At 45.1% G+C, this 25,337-nt stretch overlaps 1 protein-coding gene across 1 annotated transcript in view; it reads left to right on the top strand.

Annotated features, from left to right (window-relative positions):
* LOC126183814 (sodium channel protein Nach-like) overlaps positions 1-25,337 on the top strand; it is a 139,185-nt gene that overhangs the window by 49,636 nt on the left and 64,212 nt on the right. The window contains exons 4-5 of the mRNA XM_049926064.1: positions 2,868-3,021; positions 13,883-14,019. Coding sequence (XP_049782021.1) covers positions 2,868-3,021; positions 13,883-14,019 — 291 coding nt within the window. The remainder of the gene's footprint in view (positions 1-2,867; positions 3,022-13,882; positions 14,020-25,337) is intronic.

The following is a 25,337-nucleotide window of genomic DNA, read 5'->3' on the forward strand; positions in this document are numbered from 1 at the left end:
TTGCAAAGTCTGTCTGAATGCACAATAGATAAAAATGAATGCAGGTGATCAGACAGCATGCTTACGTACATGGCACCTGTCAGAGTCGTATCTAGACGTATCAGGAGTCCCATACCAATCCAGATATACACGTCCCACACCATTAAAGAGCCTCCACTAGCTTCTACAGTCCCCTGCTGACATGCATGGCCCATGGATTCATGAGGTTGTCTCCACAGCTGTGCACGACCATCCGCTCGATATAATTTGAAACTAGACTCGTCCGACCAGGCAACATGTTTCCAGTCATGAGAAGTCCAATGTCGGTGTAGACCCAGGTGAGGCGTAAAGCTTTGCGTCGTGCATTCATCAAGGGTACGCGAGCGGGCCTTCGGCTCCGAAAGCCCATATCGATGATGTTTCGTTGAACGGTTCGTATGCTGACACATGTTGATGGACCAGCATTGAAATCTGCAGCAATTTTCGGAAGGGTTTCACTTCTGTCACGTTGAACGATTCTCTTCAGTCGTCGTTGGTCCCGTTCTTGCAGCATTTTTTTTCCGACCTACACTCGTGATATGGTCGTACGGGAAAATCCCCACATCATCGCTACCCCACCGTCACGCTTTATGTACCCTACACTGCTAGTGCGCCACCTGGCGCTGTGAGTGCTTATTGCACGTTGACGTCGAAAGTAGGCGGTGGTCACATTAATGTGAGTGGACTGTGTACTCGTATTTGTTCAGCTCACTCTGAAATTTTCTTCCTCAATGTGAACTTTGAAGACGCTGCATTGATAGAGGACGTGGAGAATAGCTAAAGAAGAGTGACTCGTTTCGTCGTGGATACAGCCTCCACGTTCTCATTGCTGCTAGCATTGGACGTCATATAACAGTATCTCATTCCCAAAAAAGACGAGTAACATCACAAAAAAAACTGGAAGGCAACGTTCACCCCCTAGTGCCTGCTGCTAGGTACGTTGATGGCAAGGGTATCGTATCCTTACAACTGACATGTTTTGCGTACATAAGTTTACACCAGAAGTCCTTGATTAGTCTTTATGTTTGTCTGTGCTCAGATCCACCATACTTATTTCCGCTTACTTCCAGAACTAATAGCAAGCGCCGTCGTGTCAAGTCTCGATCTAAACAGCCTGAAAAACGTTTTTCGGCGCTCTCATGACTTTTGTAGTACACCTCTTTCTCAATACCCTTTTGGTCTTTCGACCACAGGAAATCGCTGTGTACAGATAACTGCATAACGGAGATCAAAATAAAGCTAAATGGCAATCGCAGTTCAGTAGAGAGCACTGTGTCTTGCGTACGTTGTCCAGCCTGCCAATATGGCTCACAGGCCACTTCCACCTCGGAACGTAAGCGCTGTATCACATCCGGCGCCCACTCGTGTACCCTTGATGACTGCACGACAATAAGCTTTACGCCTCGCCTGGTCCCGTCAACACCGACATTGTTGACGATAAACATGTTGCCTAGTCGGACGAGTCTCGTTTCAAATCGTATCGAGCGGATTGACGTGTACGGGTATGGAGAAAACCTCATGAATCCATGAATCCTGCATGTCAGCAGGGGACTGTACAAGCTAGTGGAGGCTCTTTAATGGAGTGGGGCGTGTATATTTAGATTGATATGGGACCCCTGATACGTCTAGATACGACTCTGACAGGTGACACGTACGTAAGCATGCTGTCTGATCACCTGCATCCACTCATATCGATTGTGCATGCCGACAGACTTGGGCAATTGCAGGAGGACAATGCGACACCCCACACGTCCAGAATTGCTACAGAGTCGACCCAGGAACACTCTTCTGAGTTTAAACACTTTCGCTGGCAGCCAAACTCTCCAGACGTGAACATTATTCAGCATATCTGTGATGTCTTGCACCGTACTGTTCAGAAGAGATCTCCACCCCTTCGCACTCTTACGGATTTATGGACAGCCGTGCAGGATTCATGGTGTGAATTCCCTCCAGCACTACTTCAGACATCAGTCGAGTCCATGCCACGTCGTGTTGCGGCACTTCTGCGTGCTCGCGGCAGGTGTGGCAGTTTCTTTGGCTCTTCAGTGTATGTCAGACTATCTTACCTTTGTAGAGGGAAATTTGAAACCTGTGCAGTATCGGGCCATTTTCCTCAAATCTATTGTCAGCTCTGCAGTCAACATTTCAGCAATGACCTCGTCTTGAAGACGGTATCGCACGAACATACCGCGACCATCTCGCGAGCTCCTCCCTCCAGGAGGCAGGAAACAAACCGAACGGGATGGCCAACAGTATGTTTTGACATGAGCCAGGTTGAGAATTGGTGGGACCATTTGCAACCATACAGATTTAGCTTTTTATGAGTATCCGAAAATTCTTAAAGCGAATGGCGGAATGGTTCTTTTAAAAGAACACGGTCGATTTCCTTGCCCGTCCTTATTCCGATCAAGTTGGCATGCAGCCTCTAACGGCCTCGTCGCCGACAGAAGATTAGAACCTAACCGTCCTCCTTTTCCTTTCTGTTGCCAAATCATTCACCCCACAATATTTTTCCATATCGCGTGAAAGTTGGAAATGGAAACTTCAGTGCTAGTGGGTTTGTAAATAAACTTCAGCACCAAATACTTCATTTTATTTACCGTGTTTCATAATGTACTGTGTCGATGGAACACAAAAGTACCTCATATTTACGTGTTATACAGTAAATTCTCTTTTAATAGAATGCAGTTTTGTTGAAGGAACTTCAGAAAATTTTTGTGAGTTATAATGTAATATGTAATCAAAATATAATGAAAAAAATCACACTACACACATCCAACATTAAGGTAGATATATTTACTCTTCTAACAAATTGCTCTTTTCCTTTTATTTGTGTTTCTTGTTTTCAGGTGTAACGAAGAAACTCAGAATTGTACACAAATTCACACCGAATATTTCACACAGATAGCGAACTTATCATACAATAATCTATATATTATAGATGAACTTCTCTCACAACAACGGATAAACCTATCAGAGTCCATAAAAGATACACAGAAACAGGTTAGAAAATTAATTGGCTTCTATTTTTAGTCTACATTCTAGTGAATACTCAATCTCTTGTTATCAGCTACGACTCAAAAGTTTTCTGTGATCTGTTTACATTCTATGTATTGTGTTAAGAATTAGCAAAAAGAGAGAATTTAGTTTTGTTTCAGAAAATAGATTATTCAGCATTTCATAAATTTTGTTCTTCAGAGCCTACGACTGAATTAGTCTTAACTCCATCACATTTTATGTAAGAAGTCTCTTTCTGAGGCAAACCATCCTATTCTGACCGCAATAATATGCTTTATACAAGTTCAGTGTATGTGTCTGCTGTATTACTAGTTCACTAATGATGGGATCAGTTGGTGTTCCATTGGTAAAAGGGCGGGGTAGCCGTGAGGTCTAAGGACGTCTTGCCACGGTTCGCGCGGCTTCCCCCAACAGAGGTTCGAGTCCTCCCTCGGGCATTGTTGTGTGTGTGTGTGTGTGTGTGTGTGTGTGTGTGTGTTGTCCTTAGCGTAAGTTCGTTTAAGTTAGATTAAGTAGTGCGTAAGCCTAGGGACCGATGATCTGAGCAGTTTGGTCCCATAGTCCTTACCACAAATTTCCAAATTTCCATTGGTAAAAAGGACCGGTAACAACAACAAAACTACTAGTAACTGGAACTTTCTAGTTCCGGCATGTCTATGCTCAGTACAGCAAGAGATTCATCTACGTGTGGAATTCTTGAGTCTGTATAATTTTCATTGAATCTCTTTATCTAAAACCCCTTAAAATAGTCTCAAAACTTACAAATGTTCTAGCAAATAGTTTAACTCCTACAGGGTCTTCTTCTGTAAGTCCTCAACTTTCTGGTTTATCTTCCTGTTTTATATAATGCGTGATCTGTCCTTTGTTTCGTTGAGTATTGTGGTGATCTCTTTAACGATGTTATTCTTCAGATGCTGATTATATTGTTAGTAATCCTGACATTTTGTAATGATAGTTCGATGGATTTAGTGTCCTAGTGCCTGATTATGTCGGTTATGGGTGCGAACTACAAGATATGCAGAAAATAGATGCATGTCAGTGGGTAAAGTATCTGTCCAAGTTCTTACAGGTGCTTAATAGGTGCACCTTTTGTGATGTGGCAAACGTCAGTACAAGTGTGCAATGACACGAATTGCCCAGGAAGGCGTGACAACATTCTGCTTTGGAAATCTGCTCTGTTATGTTACCTATCTGCAGGCCCAAACTAATTTAATGTGTCAACACGGAGAAGATGACTCGTCTACGTCATGGTCAGTCACTGATGGCAAAACTTCCCGTGCACGCTTGCGATCCAAGGCTCGGTCTGTCTTCTCGGCTCTGCTCGCTCAATCCTTCTCGGAACTCATCGGTGCAGTGCAACATTTCAATGTTGCAGTGTGATGTGAGACTGCTGCTTCCGGCATTTGGTGCGGCATTTTGTGGTTGTCACGAGTTGCTTCTGTTCTGCAGAATAGTGGTGTCAGCATTGTTTATCCATCGCTATTTATCCTTGGTACAAAGGAAGTTCATAGGTCCAGTGGTTCTTTGTACTAAAAGAGATAGTCTAGCGATCCACTGTCCCAAGCTTAAACAACGAACGGGAATCACAAAAGGGAAGGATGAGAATTCTCAATATCTATTATGCAGTCACATAATCGACAGGTACCGAAAATTTGGTATGGAACGATATTTCAACACCGTACAGAAATAATTTAAAGATTAAGTTGACTATGAAAGATCGAACAGCTACAAAGATCGACGGACGATTTGTATGGGATTCATTGTCTTGTACATCAAGAAGCACTTAGTGACAAATTAGCAGGCGTGGAGCACGATGAAATTGCTGGTACGAACAGTAAATTTTCTGAAGTTTGATGCATTATTGCATCGGCAGTTGCAATAATTTTTTATAGAACTGAATGACGAGTATGGGGACGTTATATATTACTACAAAGAACGTTGATTAAGTCAAGAGGTACGCCTGCAAATTATTTTTAGATTTAAGACACGTTATTGCTGACTTTGTGATGTAAAAAGGAAAGCATGAAAGAAAATTAGAACATCCAAAATGGATAGCAGACCTTTCACTTTAGGTGGACTTCATTGCACACCACCCACAGTAAGACGCTGCAACGTTAAAAACAACTTCTTTCTGATTTAGTGCGGGTGCATTTAAAAATAAAATCGCACTGTAGAAGAGACAACTTCTGAAAAAAGTCCATTTCTCTGAGCTCACAGGCATTAAAGAAAACGCTAATTTTGAAGAATTTATTGTGGCGTTGAAGGAAATTCAGGAATAGTTTCCACATCTCCATAATGAGGTTGCAAACTTGATAGAATGCTTCGATCAACATATGTGTGTAAAAGGCTTTTTTCTGTTAGGAAAGTAATTGAGTTAGAATAATGTGGCAGTCCGAGTGACAAAAATCTGCGAAATTATCTGTCTCTGTGCGTATACCGACAGTTTGTGCCAGACATAAATTTTATTATATCTTCAGTGAGCCAGAAGTAATTAAATAGTTTTTTCCCTTTGTGATGTCTATCGATATGAAATATGAAATCAGACCACATGCAAGGAGTTAATTATTCCTTGCGCAGTTACATTGCCTCTAAATACAGAACATTCGCATTTCCTCTCTCTTTCCCCTCAGACAGGATGGAGTGTTAGTGTTGGGAGGGTGCAGCCAGGAGACAGAAGTTAGCACGCGAACGAGAGCACTGCACCCATGGAGAGTTCTTAGCCCCCCCTGGTCTACACATTCTGACATGCCAGCCCGTTAGCGTGTATTACGATTCTAGACTTGGAGAGATACTCTATCCATTTGCACGTGTCAATTTCCTGTATGTCTCGTAGTTCTCGCACAGCCATCCTTTTAAACTCAGACAGAATAACGCTGTAGAACTGAATGAATCCGCAGAGTTCCCTCACATTACTGCTGCCTACTCCGTTATTTTTCAGAGCAGCAACATGTACATGACGGATCAGAGGTTTCCCAGAAACAATCATGAAGGATTCAGCATCAAATATACTTGTTTCTGTACATGCTGGCACCTCGTTAACCGAATGCCCAATATGACAAAGGTAACCAGCAGTTCTGCTCCATTGTTATAGGAATCAATGAAAGTGTACATGTTGTAGGTTGGCCGGGATATTCCACTTGTTGATGAGAATGGGTTGGCTTTTGTCTATGTTGAACGCCAGGAGCACTTCAAGGACTCGTCAGAGCAGCTGCTTTTAAGCCTACAACACGTTGTGTTTTTTATCTGCATGAACAGTAATGTGTTATGTACAGTGTGTCCATAATAAAAGCTCCATTTTCAAAGAGCTGTAGAAAGAGAACCACTGCTCAGAATGACGTCAAATTTGACCAGCATATTATTGATGCAGTGGGAAACATCATGGAGCAAGAAAAATCAACAAAAATTTTACAATAGATGGAGCTCTAAGCGTCTTAAGGTAAACGGGGTTGGCTACAAATGACAGATGAATCGCACTACGACGGCTATGGTTTAAGGTGCACATTGCAGCATCCGTACTGTTCAATGTGCATGACTGCAGAAGTTCGGCAGTCAACAGTTGTGGCACTGTTAGTCAGGTAAGCCCATCCACCACGGCAATGTCGTACCATATCGAATTGAAAAATCACTTTTAATTGACCTTAGGCCCAAAACCGCATAAAAAGCAAATTGACATTAGTTTCTAATTTTTGTGAGACTGATACAAGATATGTTCAGTATGCTGTTCACAGTTTTCAGCCAAAAGTTGAAATCGAGAAACACCATGCTCCAAATAAGAGCGGAGTGTAGATCAGGCAAAATGTAGATGTCGTGTGACTAGCGCCTCCCGTCGGGTAGACTGTTCGCCGGGTGCAAGTCTTTCGATGTGACGCCATTTCGGTGACTTGCGCGTCGATGGGGCTGAAATGATGATGATTAGGACAACACAAAATCCAGTCCCTGAACGGAAAAAATCTCCAACCCAGCCGGGAATCGAACCCGGGCCCTTAGGAACGACACTCTATCGCGCTGACCACTTTTTTTATTTAATATCAGCTGCAAAAAGAAAATCAACAAATTATTTCCATTACAAACAATAATTAACTTCTGAACGGGAAGACTAGCCCATATCCCACTCTTCTTCTCATTTTCTTTTATGTACATGTGGAAGAGAAAAAGTGACAAAACAAAGCTACAAGGGAGGGGATTCAAGCTCAGGGAAGAAACAGGGATCACAGGGGAACTTAACAAACACCCTGACGGTTAAACACAAGAAAAAGCATATTCGCAAAAAGCGTTCGGTATCGTGGCAACCGCTGCCATGTCCACCGCTCGTGGTCTCGCGGTAGCGTTCTCGCTTCCCGAGCACGGGGTCCCGGGTTCGATTCCCGGCGGGGTCAGGAATTTTCACCTGCCTCGAGATGACTGGGTGTTTGTGTTGTCCTCATCATTTCATCATCATCCAGGAAAAGTGGCGAAATTGGACTGAGCAAAGATTGGGTAATTTTACGGGCGCTGATAACCACGCAGTTGAGCGCCCCACAAACCAAACATCATCATCTCCAACCGCTGCCATTTCCAATGCGCAGTTGTCAGATAATGGTGAAAAACTCGGGAATCTGAGTCATTCCCGCCTTCAAAGACATAGTGAACATAGTAAACCAAGAGCCAGACAATCGTGTTCGTTTTCGTCTGAGGAAAAAAGGATATGTCCGGATGTAGGAAAATGTCGTCTGGGAAAGCGGTTTCAGTCCCTCGAGTAAGGAAAGCTAATTGGCGGCGGACCCAGAGCCAATTATCCCGTCCGCAAGCAACAAGCCTGTGAAGTAAGGTGACAGTTTGATGACATTCCTCACACTGATCAGTCGGACGAAGGCCAATACGAAAAAGACGATCACCAGTAGGTATCAGACGGTGAATGACCATATACCACGTTGAAGCAATCTCCATCGGCAATATAGGAAGACTAAGATGAGACCAGACCGTTTTCCATGACGTTGACTGGGAAGCAAGTTCAACAGAAGAAAGGGAACATGGTGCACCCCAACGGGGTGATAGTATCTTCGTAGTAATATGCGTCATAGAAAGTATATCAGCACCTAGGATACCGATAATTAGAAAGTATTCACGAATGTGCTGCAATTTAGTATTAATCAGCCCAACATCAACAGGAGAGGTCAGGCAGACCTGCCGGAGGCGAGAAAGTAAACGAGAGGTAAAGGTAACTGAATGCGAAGCCCGCGTACAGGTTAAAACATTGTGGCGGGCAAATAAGATGGATGTCTTCACTTTGATATCGGATAGATCCAATCCTCCAAGCATTCGAGGCCTGGCCGCGACTTCATACCGGACATGAAAGATATGGCGGCGCCACAGGAATCAACCAGACAGCTGTTTTAGTCTGCAGGCCATCATCGAGGGAAGCGGGAAGACCTGCGCAACGTAATATTCTTTACTGAAGACATAGGTCTCTAAAACCGGTACCTTGTGAAGGAGGCTGAGGGAACGACGTTCATGTTCAAGGATCGCCCCGTGAACACGACTTGTAACCTCACGCCAATTGAGTGTCGCCATTTTGATCGGATTGCGATTCACTAAGATCCCTAAGGTTTCATGGCGATTGACGACCGTCGCCCAAGGAATGACGACATGATCGAAGCCTCTCAACGGTAGGAACATGCATTTACGATCATAAATGCGAGTGCCAGCAAGACGACAAAATGAATCCAAGGTATCCTTAAGCCTCGGTATGTCTTCGATATGTCGTACTAAAATCATGACGTCATCGGCGTATGCACGGACCGAAAGAAGTTCCCCCAATATAGTCCAGCAACGTAATTGCATGGCGAGGCGCCGAAGTAAGGGCTCTAAGAACAAGACAAAAAGTGACATGGCCGGCCGGTGTGGCCGAGCGGTTCTAGGCGCTTCAGTCTGGAACCGGGCGACTGCTACGGTCGCAGGTTCGAATCCTGCCTCGCGCATGGCTGTGTGTGATGTCCTTAGGTTAGTTAGGTTTAAGTAGTTCTAAGTTCTAAGGGACTGATGACCTCAGATGTTAAGTCCCATAGTGTTCAGAGCCATTTGAACAATTTTTTTGAAAAAGTGACATGGATAGGGGACTTCCCTGGGGGGGGGGGGGGAGGAAGGGGGGGAGGTAGGGTGACCATTCACAATCACCGAGACACTGATACAGGTAAAAAGGCGAGTTAAGACCTGTTGAGCATCATTATTAAAGCCGACAGCGGTGAGCACTCTCGTTAAAAAATCTTGGCTGTCACGATCAAACGCTTTTTGGAAATCAAGAAAAAGCAAAGCCCCTGGGATATCAGCGACAGCCGCCACCGAAATTACATCGTGACATTCGAGAACAGAAGTCAGTATCGTGCGTCCAGGCACACAGCTTTGATGGGCGATAATAACGGTATCGAGCAGCTTAGAGAGACGTAAATTAATTTCTCGAGCGACAATTTTACAATCGAAGTTAAGAAGAGTAATAGGACGAAGGGAATCAATCGCATGGCGACCTGTGGATTTCGGGAGGAGGACCAGTTTACCTTCCTGAAAAGGAGCAGGAAGTGAGACTCCCTGCATCATTTCATTTAACCATCGACGTTAAGGTGTCGCCAATGGATGGCCAAAATTGAACATAAAACTCCTTAGGAATACCGTCTACTCCAGGCGACTTGCGAGACAGAGATCCTGTAACAACATCCTATATATATCATCCTTGTGAAAGGGAGGCAGAAAGGCGTCATTTAATTGAGGAGTGACGACGTGATGCAGCAAGAATGTAAAGTCGTCGATGAGTTTTCAGCCGGGACATGGGTATCGTACAGATCATTTAAATAGTTGTAAATAAAGTCGGAATTGTCACGGTGAGAGGTGAACATGAGGCCGTCAGCGGTTGTGAGGGAGGCAAGGCACACACGTTTCCGGCGTGCCCGTTAACGGACTAGATGGTATAGTGACGTCAATTCGTCTTGTTAAAGGGAACGTGGTTGAGACCTCGTCCGCAGTCCCTCCATTTGAATGCGTTTGACCCGCAGCAATTTGGCTTTGATGCACTGATTATCCGTAACTCGTAGAGGAGCATGCGTAGCACTATCGTACAGTTGACGTAAGACTGTGTAGTAAAATTCTTGCGTTCGTCGATCGTCTGCCACCTTCGCAGCTCCAAAACGCATGAGAGCCCTACGGATTTGTGGTTCAACAGGCTGTGTCCACCATGCCACAAGAGACGAGTACCGGTCCATAGTACGAGAACAACGAACCCATACGTCCTCCAGGACGACACCAAGAGAGGTATCTTGCAAAATAGGCTATATTGAGCATCCAGGGAGGACGAAACAATTTTACTGGTTGCTGCTCGTAATTAAACGTGATGGCTACGGCGCAATGATCAGTAAAACAGGCTGGTATCACATCAACATCCAGAAGTTGCCCACACAAGGAATCGGAAAGGTAAAAGCGATCGAGGCGACTGCTAGACGTGGGAGTAAAGTATGTATGTCGCACAAGTGTAGGATAGTGAGAAACCCATACGTCACGCAGGCGCAAGGAGCGCACCAGGTCGTCGAGTTCTTTACTGAAATTAAAATTAGGAGACTGATCCACCGGCCGTAGAACACAATTGAAGTCCCCACCTAAGATAATCTTTGTCGGGGATTTACGAAACAGGTAAATGATTCTTCTTTATAGAAACTCGAACGTGAATGAGTAAACTGAGAACACAAAACGTACACCCGATCCCACTTCCACTGTCGAGTACTTCGAAATGCATCAACTGAATGCATTCCCTATTAAACAAGGTAATGCGCGTAGAAAGTTCGGAAGCTACATTAAAAAAGGTTGAGAATCCAGGAATGGAAAACTGGTCAAATAAGACTTCCTGTAAAAAAGCAACATCTGCCCCAGACTGATATATAAACTGTCGCAAAGCGGCAAGCCGAAGCTCAGAACATATTCTGTTAATATTCAGAGTAAGAAATGTGTATGCTTGCATGGAACTTCAACCCAGAAAGAAGAACAAAGAACGATAGAGATTCGTCAGTTGACGGAGCAACATACAAGTAACCAAACCAGACTCAGTCGCCGAACCAGAGAGAGAGAAGAACTACGAAACAGAACCCTTGTCTTCCCACTGCTTTTTCTTCGGCCGTGATGCTGTGGCTGTTTACGCGTTCGGTCGCGTGGGAGCATCATGTACGTACTCCGCTTCAGATTGCGAGGGAGAGGCCTCTACATCCCACTCGTCCGCAGAGATGGTTTCACGGAGGGACGGTTGGTGAATAGCAACGGGATTCATTGACTCTTGAGAATCAATCAGTTGTTTCATGGGAAAAGGCTGTGACCCAGAGGAGGCGACAGAAGTCGCAGAAGGGGGATGGGAAACAGAGTCGACAGGAGAAGTGTCCGAGAGAACCGGAGAAGACACGTGGGAACCGGAAGTAGGTTCCTTCACGGGCGTCTCCTAAGGGGCAGCCTCGCCAACAGGAAAAACGCCAGATAAGGTGTCAGGGATCTTCTGCACAGGCGTGAAAGCACCTGTGGCGTCCTCATCCACAATTTCTGACTGGGGAAGAGGGTCCTTTACTGGAGGCCCATCGGAAGGGCGAGCCAGCAGGGAAGGTTCATCAGCCGCACCATCCTGTGTTCGGCGACGCTTGTTGTGAAAAATCATGGCGGGCACATCGGAATTAACGGCATCAACATCCCTACGCAACGACAGCGTGAGAAAATCACGAGCGTTGCGGAAAATTAGTACGGAAATGACCGGTTTGATTACAATAATAACATGTTCCTTCTTGGCCACTGTACGTAATATGGACCCTATAACTACATACCTGTAGATGAGAAGGAGTATGTTTTTTGACCACCATTTCCACCGACCGTATACCACTACAGACCTGTAAGCGGTGCTGAGCAGACCAGCGTTGCTTTCGAATATGACGTATTTCCCCGTAAGGAAGCAAAACGGGCCTCAGAAAACAGTCGTCTACCTCGGGCGGAAGGTTAAAAACCCGGACATTCGTATATATCACTTCTGCATTTGCCAAGAGAACCGTACTAGTGGAACCATCACGGTGCGTGAAGGGTACCTGAGAACCGTGACGAGAAAGTATCCTATCAACCTGGATCGGATCAAGAAACTTAACAAAAGACACATATACTTCGTTGTCAAAATATGCAGTATGCACCTGATCAGTAGTGACTTTAATTGTATCGACTAACCAGTCATGTATCTCCAAAGAACAGGGCTGGACGTGACGCGTGGATTTGTCGAAGGTGAAGCTGACAGTACCTGTATGCAGAATTTTCCTGGGAACCGTGGTGGATATCATGGCGCAAGACAACGCCGCGACAGGAAGGGCCGCACGAACACCGAACACTAGCCTACAACCAGCGGTGCGACGCGCACGGAGACCAACACGACACTAAACGGACACGAGCAAAACACGCAGCGCTACGGTAGACTCTGAGCACTATGGGACTTAACATCTTAGGTCATCAGTCCCCTAGAACTTAGAACTACTTAAACCTAACTAACTTAAGGACTTCACACACATCCATGTCCGAGGCCGGATTCGAACCTGCGACCGTAGCAGTCCAGCGGTTCCGGACTGTAGCCCCTAGAACCGCACGGCCACCGCGGTCGGCGCTACGGTAGAGGCGGAACTAATAGCACAACCTAGTCGCCCGACGCGCGAAGCGGGAATGACCACTCAGATACCGGGGGCGGACATTAAGATCAGGTGATCTGGACTTCCAAGTTGTAGGAAAATGAGTGCTGATAGTTCTAGCATCCACACGTGCACGCTGTCGTAGGATTTGAATGACGTTGGTACGCAAAAGATTCTCATACTGTTTACCAGTTACGGTACAGGTAACAGGATCTGCAGGACTCAACTCCTCGTAAAAACACGGCCCTAGGATAAAAGATGTTGTCAACTCCCACCACATAGTCACATTTGCAGACTGAAGGGGTACCGGTTGATGAGTGTGCGGAATTTTCGTTGTCCATATTCTGCATATTGACATGTTCTTGGAGATGAAAATGTGCTTCGACTGTCTACAGAATGTTCCATGGCCATGTATTGTCCACTTCCAAGCGAGCAAGAAATTCCAGAGCGAATGTTTGTCTTGCTGACAGGTCAACAGGAGGCAACTTCTGAGGATGGGTGTTTCTATAGGGATAGCAAGGCAGAATGATTCTCAGGATTTTATGCACCGTGCACTGCATGTCTGCACACCACGCCTCGACACCTCCTGCACGGCCGTGGCCACCCCATCGAAAGATGTTGGATCAACTGCTTTTCTCCCTCTGCCACATTGCACTTCAAAATAACCTGTCTTTTCGAATTTTGTAATCATTTTCTCCGAATCCGTAGCAGAAACCGAACCCATGTCTTATTTCATACCACTACTGACGCACAATAACCGATCTTGTAAAAGAGCTCTACCAGCAGCGCGAGATCCTTCATGGAGACAGTCATGTGGGGCGTCTCGGACGCAACCTGAGGAACAGCCGCAGCCCGCGCGTCTTCTGGTGTGCATAATCTGACACATACAGTACCACCTTTTGGTCAAATTGTCTTTTTTCTTTCATGACGTTTCCCCCTACACCAATAATATGCTATTCAAATTTGACCTTATTCTGAGCAGTGGTTCTTTCTCTACAGCGTTTTGGAACTATAACTTTAATTAGGTGTTCCCTGTAGTTGAGCGGTTAGATCCGTGATTTTTCGTGTTAAGAGCAGTGCAATAAAACAGTCTATAGTTGTAACTTCCATAAATAACTTTATTTCACTGCTAAATACTCTTTGAAACTGCTAAGAAACCTGCTAAGTTATTTACTTCTTTTTTTTTTCAGCTGGTGAAGAGATGTAAGGATCTACTGCAAAACTGTACATTCAAGTTGTCGCAGAAGTTCGACTGTTGCGAACGATTTTTTCCCATCTACACTGAAGTTGGTTTCTGCTTTTCTTTCAACTCACGTCATGCAACACCGTAAGTAATATTGTTTCATTCAATTACTGTAACATTTATGCCATATTGACCTTTGTATTGTAATGATCGAATTATGTAAGATTGCCAGAAAAAAAAGAAAAGCTCATCCAAGTATGACTACAACTGTAAGTCTTGTAACTTAGGTAGAGACGCACAGTGGAAGCCGCTCTCGTCTGTCCATTAACAGGATACGCACTGAGAAACCGCTGATTTGACGCACACCGAATTGGAGGTAAAATGCGACGCAATCACGTTCAATTTGTAAGCCAACACCATCAAACGCCGTATATAGAGGCCCTCAAACGCCAAGCAAAGTAGAGTTCAAGAGTTCGGCATAGTTCCAGAGTCCTGGTGAACGACGACAGCTTCGGATGGACGAGCCTACAGCAAATATTATTCGTATGTCAGACTCAGTTAACTTCGCGCACAAAGAAGAACTTGAAAAAGCTTGCCTTTACGTACACCTGGGCTAGGGTTATTAGTTTCCGTCGTACATTTGTCTACATGGAGCCTTGTCTTTATGTCCGTTCCTTAGCAACGAGTACTAGAACGTAAAGGTTCAATTAAAGCAACATAAGCTTTCACAATTCGTGGTGTACTGTACCGTACACTGCAGTGTATACCCGAATCTTAAGAAAGTTATAAGCTGGGAAGGTAATTTGTTCTGGCAACTGACTGGAGAATCTAGTAAGCCTCATCTAAGATTCAAGAAACTAGCGGCTGTGCTCTTCTGCATGTTCATTGCTAACACGTGATGAAGCAAGAAAATTCAACGAGTAAGTCAACATAGAGCCTCACTTTTCCTATGTTCTCCATGCCTACCTCCTTTGCCTAACATACAAGTTGGTTGGTTGGTTTGAGGAAGGATACCAGACAGCGTGGTCATCGGTCTCATCGGATTATGGAAGGATGGGGAAGCAAGTCGGCCGTGCCCTTTCAGAGGAACCATCCCGGCATTTGCCTGGAGTGATTTAGGGAAATCACGGAAAACCTAAATCAGGATGGCCGGACGCGGGATTGAATCGTCGTCCTCCCGAATGCGAACATACAAGTAATTGTGTACTGTCTCCAACCACTAAGACCTGAAAATTCTCAGCTTGACACCGTCGCTGTTTCACTCATGTTCGCAGCCGCTCGCGTACCAAGAAACGGATGACCAAAAATCCCGCTTCACCTGTGATCTGAGCGTGAGATTTTACAGTAAGTATGTCGCGACCCACGTCGGGCTACGATATATAAAATTGGTGTCAGGGTTGAGGTCCAGGTTTCGATTCCTGGCTGAGTACTTTCACTAAGAAGTAAGGTGCCATAGATGATAGGGTTTTCTCTTACGAAAACTAGCAAGCTCCGTCTTAGGACGAATAGGCTTGAGCTTTCGAGGTAGTTCAGTTATGGTGCACAGGCAAAACTGTCCTTCATAGTGTACAGCACGAGCGAGGCAAGAATTAGAACGCGTGAAGAAGTCCCGTCCAATGACGAAGAATTCTGAGAGCGCAGCGAGCAGTTCTCAACAGTGAACAACAGGATCCCCTTAGAAGCAGTTATGACACTGGAGGTCGGGGACACCGACACTTGAATCAGTGGCACGTGTATGCTGATCGCACCGAATTCCTACCTTTTGCCTGCATGGGACGACAACAGAGCGCAACGCCTGACCGAGAAACACGGTGAGTGTATAACAGCATAGTATGGAAACGGTGTCTACGCTGCGAAAACGGACGAAAAAACATCTAATATAAAACTGGTAGTGACTTCCCCGTTGAACATGTAGCTTTTTCTGACTCATTTAAGTTACTACCGAGAGCTTTTGACGAAAATGAAGAGTAACTTAGAGAGTTCGTAGACAACTGTGACGCAGCATTCGAATTAACGCCCAGCCATAGTCATAATACACTATTAATACTTTCTAAAACTAGGACTGTGGGCGCATCTCAGAGCAAATTACTTGTACGCGGTTTGACATCTACTTGGGCATATGTGAAAGGAATTTTATTGGAGAACTATGTGACAAAACGGACTTAGGTTACCGTACGTGTTTATTATTCTCTAGTAGGCAGAGCAGGGCCGAAAGTATGACCAAGTGAGCGAATCGTATTGACACATTGCAACACCAGTTTCGAGAATACGTCCGGGGAGTGAGGAGGGAACGAGACGTTCCGGGAAGCCATGCTGTAATTGGGAAGCTGGCGTGACCAGTGTTCATACATGGAATCGAAGATGAAGAGACTAGAACAGGCGTGAGAGCACGAGGAGAGGATTTAACGCCAGCACAAGCAGTAGATCTAGCATTAAGAGAAGCAGCACAGGGGATAGAATACCTCCGAGTTATCAGGGTCGATGTCGGCAACAAGAAGTTTCCACCACACCTTAAAGAAGAGAATGGATGCAGGGTCCTCCGAATAACAGAAACAGATGTGTTCCTGACCGACACGTAAGATTACTTAGCTCAGTACTCCTAGTAGAGAGCCAAGCTGTCAATTTATACGCGGTTCTGCCACTACCCGTAAAGAGAAAGGACAGGTACGTAAATTTGGCTTCATAAATGGAGTATCTTTAAATAGACGATGCCGAACAACAGCCTGCTGCGTTATAACAGGATCAGCTAGATTGCAGAGCAATATTACAAGTCCAAACGATATGCAAACTCACATTTACGATTAAAACAACACGAGAGCACAAGCCCTGTGAGACAAATCTGTTCGAGTAGCCGAAAGAGCTTCCAAATACTGTATCAAGAAAACAGTATCGATCACGAATACCATTTGGACAGCCATGTAATCGAATGAATGGATCTACATAGCGCCTAAAGAGGAAAGATTAACAGTGTTTTGTGGTAGTCACGAACCAATAGACTGTGGAAGAATTGGGTAAACTGATACTCTTAGGAAAGTGTATGGGGTACGGTGAGCAAACTATACTACATATCCGATAGACAACATGAACTGAGTCCTCCTCGACATGCTACCCCATGTTAACATATTTTTGAAGGAGGTCCCACCTGAAACAGAAATACAGACAGAGAATTGCACTTCCTTGCTCTTACACACATACGTCACTCGTAGGACTTAAAAGGGACAGGACAGCAGATGCATGAATTAGAAAACAAGTCAGGGGAGGGGAGGGGAGCGGAGGCGAGGAGTGGGGAAGGGAGGGGGAGGGGGGAGTAGAGGGGAAGGGAGTGTAGGGCCGTGGAAACGAGGGGTTGGGAGGAGGGGAGGGGAGAGGAGAGGAGCGGAGTTGAGCGGAGATGTAGGGAGGAGAGGGGAGAAGAAGGGAGGGGTGCAGAGGGGAGTGGAGGGGAGGTGTTGGGAGGGGAGAGGAGGGGTGGGGAGGGGTGGGGAAGGGAGGGGATTGGTGAGGATCAGGGTGGGGAAGGGAAGGGAAGGGAAGGAGAGGAAAGGGAAGGGAAGGGAAGGGAAATGGATCTCAGAAGGACAGATTATTCGCAGGGGGTCATAAACCACTTAGCAGAACAACAGGTTAAGGTCCAAATGGTCCAAATGGCTCTGAGCACTATGGGACTCAACATCTTAGGTCATAAGTCCCCTAGAACTTAGAACTACTTAAACCTAACTAACCTAAGGACGTCACACACACCCATGCCCGAGGCAGGATTCGAACCTGCGACTGTAGCAGTCCCGCGGTACCGGACTGCAGCGCCAGAACCGCACGGCCACCGCAACAGCTTAAGGACTTTGATCTATCACAATTTAATTAATTTGCATATCAGTTTGATATCAAAGTATATTGGAAACCCTGTTATCTCACTGCTCAAGACGTCTGAACATGATTTCACGTTGGTTTCTCCACATGTTGAATGAACTCACCACAGCACTCCTCGAACAGCTGGCTAGTCGTGCAGTTTCGGAAATGCTCGTGCTGAGGCTCTGGGCCATCACAATCTCCCCTCAGTCAAAATCAGACAGATCGCGCTCCTTCCCCATTTTATACACATACAGCACGCTCATTGATACTACATGCAACTTGTGTGCGTCTGACTAGTCAGGTAACGCTGCCATCGCCTGAACGGGTTTATATCGATAGTATGTCGGTGGCCATAATGTTCTGGCTGATAAATGTACATCTTAAAAGACAGTGACAGTTAAGAAATCACAGGGAACCTCTACACAAAGGAATTACAGGAAATTTCTGAACCGAACGTGTTCCTTGTAGAGCGTGTCATAAGACATGGGGGGAACAGGGCACTGGTGAAATGACTTGGCTTCTCATTAAAGCAGAACAGTTGGGTGAATGCTAGCAGTTTTCTGTATAATAGGAAACGCAAACCTCAAAACACCCGGTAACGTGACATGAGTGCTAGGGAACGTATCAACAGAGTTATGGCTGCATTCTCGAGAATCTACCATTCCAACTCCATATGCCAGGATTCAGTTTTTGTGGACCTGGAACGAAATTGAGAGAGTACCGAGACCTTGGTAACAAGGGAATTGATTTACTAAACAACACACTGAAAGAGCACGACATTGCTTACGCTACACATAAAGATCGTCGCATTGTAGACCAAATATTAGCTGATAAGGCTAGACAGATACATCGACGAAAGGATACTGGTATCAGGTGATGCATTGTTGCATTCGTGGTTGTTAAGGCAGTGCGTGCCAATCTTAAACTGGGTGCTGGAATTATCTTCAAAAATAGCATCAATCAGCGCTGACAGTGGCGAAAGGTGCTTTGAGGCAGAAAAGGGGAAGGAAAAGGCATTTTTCCTAGCGTCCTGCCAGTACCGAAGATATATGGCGGAATAATTCCGTTTCTAATCCCTGGATTTGCAAGGCTGTCAGCCATTGGTTCGTTAGCTGGGGGAACTGCTGCCATAATTCAAGTAGTAAAAATGCCCGAAACGCTGAGAAGCAATTAAAATACGCTCAAAGGCAGAATATGGGCGAGGAGGCCATCGCTATCTTTAAAGTCATATATTTAAAACCATACGGGAAACGGCATGGGTAGAAGGAACAAAAATCCATAGCGATACTACCGGACAGACCGATTACAAACACAGATCTGCTTAAATTCGACAGAAAACTCAAAATCTCGAGTTTCGCAGCGTGTTTATGCGGAATGCATTACCGATGCAATGTGGAATCTAAAGAATGTGGGATCGTTAATTTAGACGTCGTGGGAAGATATGGAACTCACTGGCTTGCGTATGTTGAAAAAACGGAATACCATCTACTACTTTTACTCATTCCACGATTTAAGAGCCGGCCGGTGTGGCCGGGCAGTTCTAGGCGCTTCAGTCTGGAACCGAGCGACCGCTACGGTCGCAGGTTCGAATCCTGCCTCGGGCATGGATCTGTGTGATTCTTCCAGTTCATTGGCTACTTTGTCTCTTAAAGCAATTGGAACGGGGCGGGCCCAGAAACCAGAAAAACTTAGGCTGTGCATTGTCTTTCAGTGTAACATGCGCTGCAAAGTTATTAGCTTTTCCCATTCCGTCTGAAAATACTCCAGGAAATTCTTTATGCGAGCTAGCGACGCTGTCTTTTCGTGCAAAAGCTGAAAGTACATTGTCTTGGATGCTAAGGCCAAACAAATTAAAGGCATCTAAACCTCTGGATTTCAGCACAGTAAAATTCACTGTCTTGGTGTGCGATTTGTAAGTGACAGGCAAATTACACTGTGCAAGCACTGGAATTTCTTGTCCATTGTAAGCAGTGCGGTGCCTGCTAGATTTAGAAAGGCGTGGTGAGCCTGACTGTTCGTACGTGGCACGATTAAGCAAAGTTACTGAGGCACCTGTGTCTAACTGGAAGTTCACACGATGGCCAGCAATTCGTAATGTGACATTTTGTTAGAACGTCGTTGCGTAGCACTAGGGCGAGAGTGAGGCACAACCTTAATCTTACTTTTGTCAGAACCTGTTGTAGGTTTTGAAAACACAGCGTTGACTGCATATGCACAAGCCTGTTTTTTCTGGGAACGGGCAAAATTGGCGTTTTTGTGCCGTTGCAAACAAACTGCTTGGACATGAACTTTTTCGCGCACGTGTAACACGTTGCGTTACGTGACGGGCAATCGTGTCTTTTATGGCGAGCAAAACATCTAGGGCAAATTTGTAGATCTGTTTACATGTACCGAGCGGGGTGGCGCAGTGGTTAGACACTGGACTCGCATTCGGGAGGACGACGGTTCAATCCCGCGTCCGGCCATCCTGATTTAGGTTTTCCGTGATTTCCCTAAATCACTCCAGGCAAATGCCGGGATGGTTCCTCTGAAAGGGCACGGCCGACTTCCTTCCCAATCCTTTCCTAATCCGATGATACCGATGACCACGCTGTCTGGTCTCCTTCCCCCAACCAACCAACCTGTTTACATGTCTATGTGGCTGACCGCGCGACTGTGTACGCGCTCGTTGTTGTGGATCTGCGGCCGACGCCGCTTGTGCAGCCAGTAGTTGTTGTATCGTCGTCAGCAAGGCAGCAGTTTGTTGGTTCTGAAACTGAAAAGCTTGTGTTAGATCCATCGTCTGGGCCTGAGGCGCGTGGCAGTGGGTAGAGGGGGCAGGGTAACCATGGTTCACACAAATACGTTATACCAAAAAGCTAGCAAAGCCTCTGAAAAGAGAAATTTGATTAGCTGTGTGGCTCGCCTCCTGGAATGCACGCACGAACAAACAACAACAGATTCGCAAAATGATCACCCCTACAAGCTAAAACACAAGAGAAGTAACCAAAATCATTGGCCAAGCTGATTAACTTTGATCTGTTCTGAATTACCCTCGTCGCCACTTTGGTGTCGTCATTGCCACTGTAGAGCCTTGTAGCAGGGGAAGCAAGGGAGAGGACATTATTTGGTGGCCAGTATCCTCTTTCTACAACACAACTGCACACGTGTATTAACAGGGTTCTTTATTTACAAGAACAAGAAGCTACTTATGTTTAAGCTTTCATGTGTTGTGGTACAAGCTCTTCTGTAATAGTCCGCATTAGCCTCACTGCTGGTGGAGTACAAATCCCACTATAAATACTAAACTCTTGTAGCCAGTGATGTGAACTGACAGACACCAACTAGAACAGGGACTGAGACTCTGACTCTCTGACTGAGACTGCGACTGACTGGGCGATTCCGGTCCGCGGCGGCGATCTAAATACTTGTGGTCGAAAGAGCGTTGTGGCGCGTTGCTTGCAAGTCTGTCTTTGACCTCCGTCCTAATAGCCGCACTTGCTCCAGCGCCTACTGTCGATCTTCTCACAACCTGTGTGCCAACGGGTGTGCTGGCGACACCTTATGAAAGTGGTGGTGGTGGTGGTTAGTGTTTAACGTCCCGTCGACAACGAGGTCATTAGAGACGGAGCGCAAGCTCGGGTTAGGGAAGGACTGGGAAGGAAATCGGCCGTGCCCTTTCAAAGGAACCATCCCGGCATTTGCCTGAAACGATTTAGGGAAATCACAGAAAACCTAAATCAGGATGGCCGGAGACGGAATTGAACCGTCGTCCTCCCGAATGCGAGTCCAGTGTGCTAACCACCCTTATGAAACCACAGACAAGGCACTTTTGTCGCATATGTCTCAACTCTTTTACTAAGCGTGAGTATTTAGAAAGACATCTGCTTGAATGCTTGAGCCAGGAACTGGTATGTGTGGTAATGCCAACTGAGAATAAAAATTCTTAGAGTTTAGGAAGGGCCATTACCAGGACGGATGTACCTTTGTTGTGTACACTGACTTTGAGTGTTTGCTATTTCCTGTGGTGCATTGTCAAGGAGGTCCCAACGCCTAGCAAACCACTTTCACAGAACATGTACCGTATGCGGAAGCGCATCAGGCCACAAATTTGGGTCATATGTATCAGGGATAATCCTGTGAGAAGGCTTCTCTCTGAGCTCAAAAAGCTTGCGAGGGATGTTGATGACCTATATAGCAAGAACATGCTAATGAGCAGCTGCAGGAGAACGATGCCTTCTACAAGCAGGCGGTTAAATGTCATGTTTGTAACCTGCCTTTGGACAGGAAAATTGAAATTCCATATAGAGACCACTGTCATCTAACGGGGAATTTCCGCTTTGTAGCTTGAAACACATGCAACCTGAAGTACAAAGCACCATGACACATACGCGCCTTCTCCCATAATTTGAGTGAGTGTGATGTTTACTTTCTTGCTGAGCAGTTGAGCACTTGAGCACTTTTGGGTTGGAGTATGATAAGGTGAGTTTCATACCTGACAATGTAGAAAAATACCCTTCATTCTCCAAGCGAATGACGCCAAGACTATTGCTCGGCTTCCTGGTTTCACTCTGATTTATATAGGCGCCTCTTCAGAAACTTGGTGAGACGATGCGTCAACAGATATGCATATCAGTCGATATGCATTTCCCAATGATCGAAAGTTTCACCTAATAACGAAGATGGGGTCATACGAATACCTGAATTCGATGGAAAGACTCCGTGAAACCACATTACCTGATATAACCGCATTCACCAGCAAACTCATTGGCACTGCCATGCGGTTAACGTTTGGCAGGAGTTCAACGTCTCTGATTTAGAAGTTTATGCTAAATTGCACATGGAGGCAGAAGTGCGCTTGCTTGCAGACAGTTTTGAGTAATTCTGTAGTGTATGTCTGGGCACATACATTCTGGATCCTGCCTTCTAAAACACCGCGCCAAGACTTTAGTGGGATGCAGTGTTAAAAAAGACACGTGTCAATCTTGAAATGTTGACTGATGTTGAAATGTTCCTTTCTTTCGAACGTGGGATTCGCAGGGGACTTTGCCAGTGCGGCCACAGGTATTCCAAGGTGAATAACCCGTGACTGAGTAAGTGGGAGTACAGGTCATCTGATGATCTGAGTTACATACGTTACTTGGATGTGAACAGTCTCAACGAACAGGTCATACGCCACTCTGACATGTGGAAGTTTCGGGTGGTTGTCCAAAGAGGAAATCATGAGACTGAAGGAGAATATCCTCGTTGCCGCTGCTGACGTTAGTTGGGTATATGTTCTGGAGGCACACCTGGAATATTCAGCCGATTTGCATGACATGCACAGTGACCTGCCATTGTGTCCTGTGTGTGTTCCAAATGATTCCGTCCCAAAGCTAATGACAACGCTGGGAAATAAGTAGAGATATATTCTACACTATGAAAACCTCTAGCGATGTCTCAAGTTGGGGATGTGACTTCTTAGAATCATCTGCGGCATCTCCTTCGAGCAGCATCCCTGGTTGAAGGAGCATATTGATTTAAACGCTAAAGAGAAGGCTTTTGCAATGAAAAAGATTTTGATAAACTAATGAATAATTCAGTTTTAGGCAAAATCATGGAGAATGTTAGAAACAGTTGCAATATTCTTTTTTGTACCCCTGGGATGGGCGTTATGATGCAAAAGATTACGTCACAAGGCCAAATTTTAAGCAGGCCACAATCTTCAATAAAGGACAAGTCGCTGTGGAGAAGCCTAAGGTTTCAGTTGAGTTCACGAAGCCTGTCTGCATCGATATATGTGTCCTTGGTCTCTCCAAACTTCTCATGTACAGATTCCATCACATGTTTGCCACACCAAAACTCACTGATGTCAAGTTATCTTTGTATGCATACAGAAAGTTTCCTCTGTTGGGTGAAGGGCTGCGATCTATATGAAATAATTAGATGTAATCCCAAGGAACTCGACATGTCTGGATTTACGACCGATAATCCTTATAACATAACACCCCAGAAGAAAAAGGTTATCGGCCTGATGAAGCACAAGGCGAATGGCTCGTATATTGTGGAGTCTGTAGGGCTCATATCGAAGATGTATGCATACCATGTAGATGTAGGTGCCACCCAGGGACGGGGTAAGGATTTAGGTCAAGCAACCTCAGGAGCGAACATGATAGAAGACTATAAGGAGTGTATGGGATCTGATTTTTCTGATGATGATTCTGCTCATATGAAGCAGAAAGTAGTCATTCGGTCATGGGACCATGAGGAACACTGCACTGCAACTGAAAGTCGATACGTCACGTCATGACAACAAATGATTCATCTGTGTGGATTCGCTCAAGTGAGTTAGTGTGTGTGTGTGTGTGTGTGTTTGTGTGTGTGTGTGTGTGTGTGTGTGTGCTGTTCTTCACCTGCTGCTGCTACTCGCTATACACTGTAAATATGGTAAATAATTAAAGAAATCATCTTAACATGCTGAATCTCTGCTACTCGATTACTTGCTGTCATATAAATAAATTCATTCTGCATTTATAAAATCTCCTGTTTAAAAAGAAAAGTATTGTTACTGATTTAACGCATCTCTGCTGCTGTAAAAGCATTGTATAGTTGATCAGTAGCTGCAACGTAAAAAATAAAATCATTGTGTACTTATGCAATCTCTTTTTAAAAAAATGTTTTGTTTCTCATAATAAACCATGAGATTTTATTCCGGATCTGTGTTGTTACTATTATTATTATTAGATGCTTTCACAATTAAAATTATTGTAGGGTAAAAGTAAATAAGAACAACTTTATACAAATTTTTATTGTTTTACACACAATTATTCAGCTTTAGAGTCAGGTCCAGTTAATTGTTTTCTATACGCTTTGCATTCAGCCTGAATCGTGTTCAAGCCTATAGGTGCAATTACACACGTGGGCATTCATTCAGTAAATTCAGCCTCTACTGATGTAATAGTTACAGACTCAATACTTACACTCTTTGGTACAAGAGGAATACAGGCCCTGATGTACTGCTCCACTTGGTCAGTATTTATAGTGTTATTGCACAAGTGCTCAACAAATTCATAGTACACTACTCCCACTTATTGATTCCAATGACACAGTCTATCGGTGACAATTGATAGTGCATAATACAGGTCTTTCTTATAAACAACATTCTGATGTTTTAGATATACAGGGTGACCATAATTAAAGTTAAACTTTCCAAACGCTGTACTAGATATAGCACCACTGGTCAGAATGACGTCAAATTACAACGGGATATTATCAGAGAAGGGGGAAAACGCATGGCAGAAGAAAAAAAAATAGCGTGAAAACTGATCGATAGATGGCGCTGTACGTGTCATAACGCGTAAATGAAACACCTGCCACGCGCACGACCCATTGAAGTTGGTATAAACAAGTCGGGTACACGGCTTTTCCTTCTTTCGCGTCTGCGAAGTTGGCCATGACTGTCTCAACGCACGATCGCGCTCTGCTTGTAGAGCCGTATTACAACAATGATTACTGTGCACACGTCGCTCTGCAGAACGTCCGGCACTGAAGGGTTAGAAAAGAGGCCTTGGTCCGATGACTGCCGTGGGTCTGGAGAAAATGATTCGGGAATTCGAAAAGACGGGTTCTTTTGGTGCGCAACCTGGTAGAGGGAG

This window comes from Schistocerca cancellata, chromosome 4 (assembly GCF_023864275.1).
Source record: "Schistocerca cancellata isolate TAMUIC-IGC-003103 chromosome 4, iqSchCanc2.1, whole genome shotgun sequence".
NCBI classification, from domain to species: domain Eukaryota; kingdom Metazoa; phylum Arthropoda; class Insecta; order Orthoptera; family Acrididae; genus Schistocerca; species Schistocerca cancellata.